This window comes from Vidua macroura, chromosome 19 (assembly GCF_024509145.1).
Source record: "Vidua macroura isolate BioBank_ID:100142 chromosome 19, ASM2450914v1, whole genome shotgun sequence".
Lineage (NCBI taxonomy): Eukaryota > Metazoa > Chordata > Aves > Passeriformes > Viduidae > Vidua > Vidua macroura.
The window spans coordinates 9,729,622-9,737,111 of NC_071589.1; the positions used below are offsets into that span (position 1 = coordinate 9,729,622).

General features: G+C 45.6%; 1 protein-coding gene across 1 annotated transcript; it reads left to right on the top strand.

The window, feature by feature from the left end:
• The first annotated feature begins 554 nt into the window (after positions 1–554).
• Positions 555–7,425, top strand: RNF135 (ring finger protein 135). Its single transcript, XM_053994494.1, has 6 exons — positions 555–920; positions 1,748–1,834; positions 2,379–2,549; positions 3,753–3,912; positions 4,352–4,453; positions 5,254–7,425. The coding sequence occupies exons 1-6, from the start codon at positions 576–578 to the stop codon at positions 5,787–5,789; spliced, it is 1,401 nt and encodes a 466-aa protein (XP_053850469.1). The 5' UTR covers positions 555–575; the 3' UTR covers positions 5,790–7,425.
• The last annotated feature ends 65 nt before the right edge of the window (positions 7,426–7,490 follow it).

The following is a 7,490-nucleotide window of genomic DNA, read 5'->3' on the forward strand; positions in this document are numbered from 1 at the left end:
GTCCCCACACAACCCCATTCGTTCTAGCTGACATGGTGGTTCAGCAATTCTGTTAAACAGCCTAATCCTGCAGCTCCTGAAATCATCAGAGAGCAGCTTTTTACTTGTACGAGGAACAATGACAGTCTTCATTGTTAATTGTTATTTTGAGATGACCTGAGTAGCTCGGGATGACCTCAGAAGGGTTTGGTCCCTCCAGGAGCCTGGACTTCAGTCAGACAAGGTCTGTGCTGTGCTGTGCCACTGCTCTCCCGGCTGGGTCAGCAGACTGCCCATGTCAGCAACTTTCACTATTACAAAATCGGGAAATTCACGGCGGAAATGAAATAGTGCAGAAAACAGGGACTTTTTTGGACAGTCAATGAAAGTGAAGGCCAGGCCCTAGAGAGTTCTGAGTCAAAGTCCATTTCCACCCGCACTCCAAATCGTGCGACCAAGGCACGTGAGAAGAGCGGAGCAGAATAGAGCAAAGCAGGGCGGGGCAGAAGCGGCGCGCCCGGGGCGCTCTCGGCAGCGGAGGAGGGGCCGGCGGAACCGAAACTGCGCGGCCGCTGCGCTCCGGGCCCGGCCGGGCCATGGCCGGCGTCATCGAGCTCGAGAGGCTGCAGCGCGTCCTGGAGCTGCAGTGCTCCTGCTGCCTGCAGCTCTTCGCGGAGCCCGTGCGGCTCACGGGCTGCGGCCACAGCTTCTGCCGGGGCTGCATCCTCCGGTACTGCGCGGGGCGGCCCCGCGCCGCCTGCCCGCTCTGCCGGTGCGCCTTCGAGCTGCAGCACCTGCGGCCCAACCGCGAGCTGGCCGCGCTGCTCAGCCTCATCCCGCGGGAGCTGAAGGAAAACTTAGAAACGCAGGAGGAGCCGGAAGCCTACGGAGCTGCTGCCTGCAACCACCTGAGCTCGGCGGGGCGGGGACGTGGGGAGAAGGTACGGCCGGAGGCAGCCCGGGTCTGTCCGACACCCGGGAGCTTCACCCCCCGACATCCTGGGGCTCCTCCGCGACACCCCGGGACATTCCGGGATTACATCCCGGGGTGACATCCCTCGACTCCCTCGGGACATCCCCCGGTGGCATCCCCCGACTCCCAGGGACTACTGCCCGCGACATTCTGGGACAGCACCCAGCGGCACCCTCGGGACAGCCCGGGTTTCCATCCCACGGCGCAGTAACACATTGAGCAGATGGGTTCGGCTGACAGTGCTGGGGCTCTTGGGTGGTGTGTGAGAGCTGCATAGTTGAATTAGAAGAACTAATACTTGTACATATTCAGCTGATGCACAATAGTAGTAAGTGACTTCTTTGTGCTGGGTGTTTCTTACTGCATCAGCATTGCGTTGGAGACTGCTGAAAGGACACATAACATTATTAGTGCTACAGCTCCACCCAGCTTCATGGCACAAAATGCCATGAAATATTTATGATCTAGATCTCTGCTTAAAACGACTCCCAGAGGAGGAGATGAGAAAGATGTGTTGACCTTCATTATTTTAGCACATAGGTGTCTTTTTCCATCAAGCTAAGAGCATATTGAAGCTCACAGTTATAGCTGAACATGTAATTAATTGGTGACTGTTGATGTTGACTTACTTGTGATTATTCCTACTCAGAATTGTGTCTTTCAGACATCTCCTCAAACAGTCCATTGCTTAACTAATGTAAGTCGTGTAGGGAATTTTTATTATCCTGCAGCTTAGCCTAGTCATGCTTTCTCTGAGGTTTATATAGGTAAATAGTCCAATGTGTCACTTTGAAGGAGGAAGAGATATGGGAGAGCTCCAAGCAACAGGAAATAACTGCAGAGACCATCCACCTGTTGAGGAAAGATCTCAATAAAGCAAAGGTACACACTGTACATTCATCACCTACAGTAACTTTCTGTTTCCACTTTTCTGGGCTGGAGATGTGGTTGACTGCAGGGTTGCCTTCCAGCTCAGAGCTGGAATCTGCCTTTTTCTTTCCTTCTTTTCTGTCATAATTCTGTTTTTACTGATGAGAATGAATATATGCCATCAGCTGCACTGATTTCTGTCTTGACTGGTACAAAGGCGACTAGAGTTGTGCATTGTTGCATTTTTCTGCTTATCCCAGGAGTAGCCTGAATTATTCTGTTAGATTTAGATGCAAATCACAAATCATAAGAGGGAATATTGAACTTTCTGAGTTGTTAAGCAGAGTCCACTGGCCATAAAATAGTCATGATCCTTAACATGCTCCAACTCTCATTGCATGTAATGCAGGATAGTGTAAAATATATTTCATTCCTTTGAATAAAGTTTTCTGGTCTGCAGGGGTCAGTCAAAGAACACATTAGATAGGACAGTAATTCTCGTATTCCATGTATGTTTCCTTACCACACAATGAACTCCATATTTTCTGTCTTTCAGGAATATACATCTCATATCAAAAGCCAGGTTACTAGAGATTTCTGTTGCATGAAGGAATATATTGAAAGACAGGAGAGAAACACACTGATGTTCATTGAACAACAGCAAAAAGCTGCTCAACAGAAAATTGAAGAGACTATTCACCAGCTCACAGACATCAAAGCCCAAACTGTAAGTGATGAAATGAAGTGGCAGAATATGAGTAGAAACTCAAGTTCATTGTCTGGGATAGCTGAATACGTTGAGAGCGCCTTTGAGGTCCCCACTGCACCATTCTCATAGAGACAATGGTGCCAATCCATGGACATTGCTGTCAGCAGGGAGAGTTTGGAGTGAGAAATTCAGAGGAAAAAATGTACTGAAAGAGGCACAGGCTAGGAATGGAATTCAGAACTAGATTTTTTCCAAGGATATTGGTGAGCTGGAATGAAGTGGGAGCTGCAGTGCTGAAAGCCAGTCCTCAAATCAAATCTAAAGTCGGGATCTTTCATGATCTTTTTATTTTCCAGAATTTGTATTTACACACAGATATGCGAGTTTAAAAACTCACAGAGTTATCAAATATTTTGTAACCGTTTTCTTGCGGAAAACACATCAAGGGCCCTCAAAAGATGCAGTTAAAGCACTTCAGATTGTGTAGAGCCATTTTTATGTTGAAAACAACAGTGCCAAGTGATGCAAGTTAACCAGCAGGAATTTGGAGTGGGGCTCACTGGGTGGGGCAGTGCCATGAGACAGAATTGGACTTCCAGGATCCAGGCACAGGTGCCCACATTGGAATTCATCTGATCCAGGGTCCCGTTACAGGCAGTGAGGAAAAATGGGTACTTTCAGTGTTATCTGGCCTACTTGAGATATCCACCTGCAAAGGAGATGAATCCAGCCTCCAAAAGGCTGTTTCCTCCTGTACAGACTGTACACACAGACTAACAGAGCAACTTCAGATGTAGATTTCCACAATTGCTAAATTTAGGCACACTAGGTTTACCCATTCCTCACACTAATACATTTTCAAACTTTTGGTTTCGGTTCTAGAAGAAGGAAGTTTAAAAAAGAGTAACTTTGTGTATGCATATGAACACTTAAGGAAATTGTAATGCATATATAAAAGAAAAATTAGTTGCATTCTTGTTTTTCTTGGGGAAAACACAGTCTTTTTATTTTTTAATAAGAATATCCTTTGCTGTTTTCTGTGAGATTTCAGGTTGGTTTGCTCAGGTAACTGTCCTATAAAGGAAACTTGATACACAGAATAAGATTCTTTGAGGAGATCACTGCTCTTTTTCCACTCAGGCTCTATATTATAATCTGATCTGCAAGATTAAATAACTGCTGCTGTTTACATCTTTCCCTTGATCTTTTTGTCATTATTAGACAGACTTATGTGAGAGGCAGAGGTACGAAGGCTCACCTTTGACAATAAATAAAATTACACTTGATGAAAAGCTTAATGTTGTTAAAAGTGCTGTAGAAGATCTTAAGAGAAACTTGGAAATTTTACTTTTGGAGAATTATGCTCAGCAACTCCCACCAGGTGAGTTTCCCTTATTTTGAAATCTTTTTCTTGAAGGCAGTGGATCTAGCAAATAGAGTAAAAAATTACTTTGTGCTTATGAAATGCATGTGCAAATAAAACAAGAAACATGATACTCAGCAAAAAACTGAAGAACACTGTAAAAATTTTTATGACAGAAACTGCTTTATCTGCATAGAACAATCCAACTGCTTTACCCATCTCACTTTTCTGACAGTTCCCTTCTGACCACACCAGCATGTGGCTGTTTGTTAATTTTGGGTAAAAATGTTTGCCTACACGTCCTTTGTAATTTATACAATCAAAAAAAGCAACTCCTTGTTTTGCACTTGAACAAATAGCTGGATTTATTTAAGGTGTGTTTTCCTTTAGAAGCTTAAATACTTCCTATGTGCATTTGGAAGAAATGCCTTAACACCTCACTTATTTTTGTATTTAGTGCAGCCTCCAGACTTACACCAGGAGCCAAGTGTCAGCTCATCACTTCCAGAGCCTGCGGCTGAAAGTCCTGAACCAGCCATTTCCAGCCAGTTTTCTCAGTGTAAGTATCCAAGCCAGCAGGACTCTTAACAGCATCCAGGTGACTCTGAGACTGGATTTGCTGAAGAAAACTGTCCTTGCCAACATCAGCAGGAAATGTGGCTGTTTACTGAAGCATGGAAACACAATGGAGTTGCCGGGAATGAATCAGTTCCTGACACATAATGTAACATTGTACCTGAGTGCGGATGTAGGATAAAAAAGAGATGAGAGACCTGCTTTGTGTAAGCTGTGTGGTAGCTTGTGTTGGCTGTGGAGTCTGAGCTGGTGTACAGGCAGTTACTGCACCTCCCTGATCTTTGCTGTTAAGCTATAATTACTCCAGTTGTTACTTGAATTCAGTATCATTTTGACAGAAATATTTTTGCAGTCAACACTCTCTACTACAGCTGTAGTTTAACACAGAAAGCAAATGTTTTTCTGCTGATAAAATATGTAAGAGCTTGTCCCAGTGAACAGATGATTGTAAGCTTTATGAAGGTAAGCATCCCATTTATTACTGACAAAAAGGTAATTTTTTAAAAAAATATTGTGGCTTGGAATAAAATCCATCTTCTAGGGTGCAGGGTACTTTCACCTTTCCACTGGAGTGCATATGAGTTTGTCATGGATATTTACACAGTTGTGCCTGCTAAATGTTTCAGTATGCCTAGGATACAGTTGATAGTGCTTGGTTAAGGATTTTTGAACTTTGATTCAGGTTTATGGTTTGATCACTGGGTTTTATTTCTTTTCTGGAACAGGGATACACCTGCCTTCTTGTTGCCTGCATGTGAGAATATTTTCCTTTCTGTGTTCCAGGGGCAGATGATGTGACTTTTGATCCCACAAGAGTGCACGAGCGCTTGGCACTCACAGCCCAGAACAGGAGAGTGATGGTTTCCAGCCACCCCACCAGTTATCAACGATCCCCCAAAAGATTCTGCATCAGCCAAGTCATGTGTTCACAGGGCTTCTCTACTGGGTGCCACTACTGGGAAGTAATTACCAAGGACAGCGATGGATGGGCTGTTGGAGTTGCTCATGAAATGATTGGTAAAAGGGACAAATTGGGAAGAACTGAGCATTCCTGGTGTGTAGAATGGCTAGGTCCTAAAAAACAGCTGTCAGCATGGCATAAGGATCAAGAAACATTATTACACAAGGACAAACCACTGAAGGTTGGAGTTTTCCTGGAGCTACAGAAGAAGACTGTGTCATTTTACTCTATCGCTGACAAAGAAATGCTTTTGCACACCTTTGAAATCAGTACCTCAAATCCCCTCTACCCTGCTTTCTGGCTGTACACTCTAGAAAGGAATGGATCTTTAACTATAAGTCAGCCAAACAGGAGATAAAGCCTACTGAGACCAGGGACAATTTTGCCAGTGACTGCAGAGTTTCTATAAAAGCCTCAGTGTTTAGCACAAGAGTGTACCAAGGAATGAATGCATAACTACCCAGGCTTTCCTGGGAATCAGCAACTGATACTTCTGTCTGCTCTGCTTCTCTTCACACTGTGCTCTGGTCTAGCCATACTTCATTAAAGCAATTCCAGGCTGTGCTAAAGGCAGTAACCACCCCTGTGGAAGTCAGGTGGGTTTCTCAAGCAGCTTTAAGTAGTCCCAGGATATTCCTAGGAAAGAGTGCAGTAAGGAAGCTCTAATGTTGGGGATAGCCTTTCTCATTGACCTAATTTTTCCTACATTGATATAAAAAATACAGGAGAACAGATGATGCTGTTACTTTCTGTCAACTGAGTTTTCTTTAGACAGATCTGATTGATTAAGGAATGCTCAGAGGGTAAAAATTTTACTGATCTTAGGTATGAAAATCTTTCCCTCTAGGGCAGGCACTAACTAGGAAATAGGCTTTGGATTTGAGGACCTGACACTTCAAGGAGGTGTCCCAGAAGAACATAATTTCACTGGAACCATGTTTTAGTCTTGGCTTGGCCAAAGGGTTGTCAATCCTGGTGCTGGTGTGACCATGGGCATGCTTGTGGAAGTAGATGTTCAGGTGTGTTTATACCAGCTAATAAATTGTGGTCACTTTAGTGCTCTTTTAAAGGGCCTGCAAACAGGACTCTGTCATGGGAAGGACCATCTGGTCTTGCCAGCAAGCCTGAGACAAAGCAAGAGGTTCTCAGTTGCCTGTGGGGGGTGAAGGGACCAGAGCTGAGGTCCCACAAAATCTACGGAGAACTTGATTTCTGAGAGATACACTGCTTCATGCAGGCAAACTGAAAACAGCATTCCCAAGAAGCAAAGACTTTTTCAGGAAGACTGTGGCATTTCAGAATTGACAAAATTAATAGTTTATTGTGAATAAAGCATGTGGGATTCAACTATGTCATTTAGTGGAATGGAGCTCCATGTCTTCTAAAGTAATTGACAGAACTGCTGCTCACCTTGTCAGTTACTCTCTGCTGCCACTGAACACTGGTGGCCTAAATGCACATTTGTATGATCCCAAGGGTGTGTGTTTCAGCATCTCCAAGGCTGGGCTAGCTTTCCTGGGATAGCCAAAGCCACTGCCTTCTTAGTATTGAGGTGTCCTTTGCTCGTTCATCTGGGAAAAAACAGCTACGGCATGAAGTCGCTGGATATCCCCAGTTTCCCACATTACGCCGTAGTGCCCAGGGGCAGCAATTTGTTGTGGTTTGGATCACAGCAACAACACACCTAACAAACACACAGCGCAGATGGGAACGCTCTGTGTCACTATTTGAACATTGGGAAGAATTTCCTGAGTAGGTGATTAAACATTGGGACGGGCTGCCCGGGTTCGAGTCACCGTCCCTAGGGGTGTTTAGGGAAAGACTGGACTTGGCACTCCGTGCTGCGGTCCGGTTGACACGGTGGTGTTGGCTCATAGGTTGGACGGGATGATCTCGGAGGTCTTTTGCGCCCTCAGTGATTCTGTGATCCCGGCGTGCTCCGAGTGCCCCGGGCTGTGCCTCAGCGCTCGCTGCGGTCGCGGCCGGCCCGGCGGAGCCGCCGCCTCCCGCCCGCGCCCTCAGGGGCGGCCGCCGCCCCGCGCAGCCGCCGCGCAGCCGC

Excerpts from the sequence above, each read along its gene's own strand:
- RNF135 (XM_053994494.1), top strand. The coding sequence starts at position 576 with ATGGCCGGCGTCATCGAGCTCGAGAGGCTGCAGCGCGTCCTGGAGCTG. Across the intron at positions 921-1,747 it reads GGCGGGGACGTGGGGAGAAG|GAGGAAGAGATATGGGAGAG; the intron begins GTACGGCCGGAG and ends GTCACTTTGAAG. Across the intron at positions 4,454-5,253 it reads TTCCAGCCAGTTTTCTCAGT|GGGCAGATGATGTGACTTTT; the intron begins GTAAGTATCCAA and ends TCTGTGTTCCAG.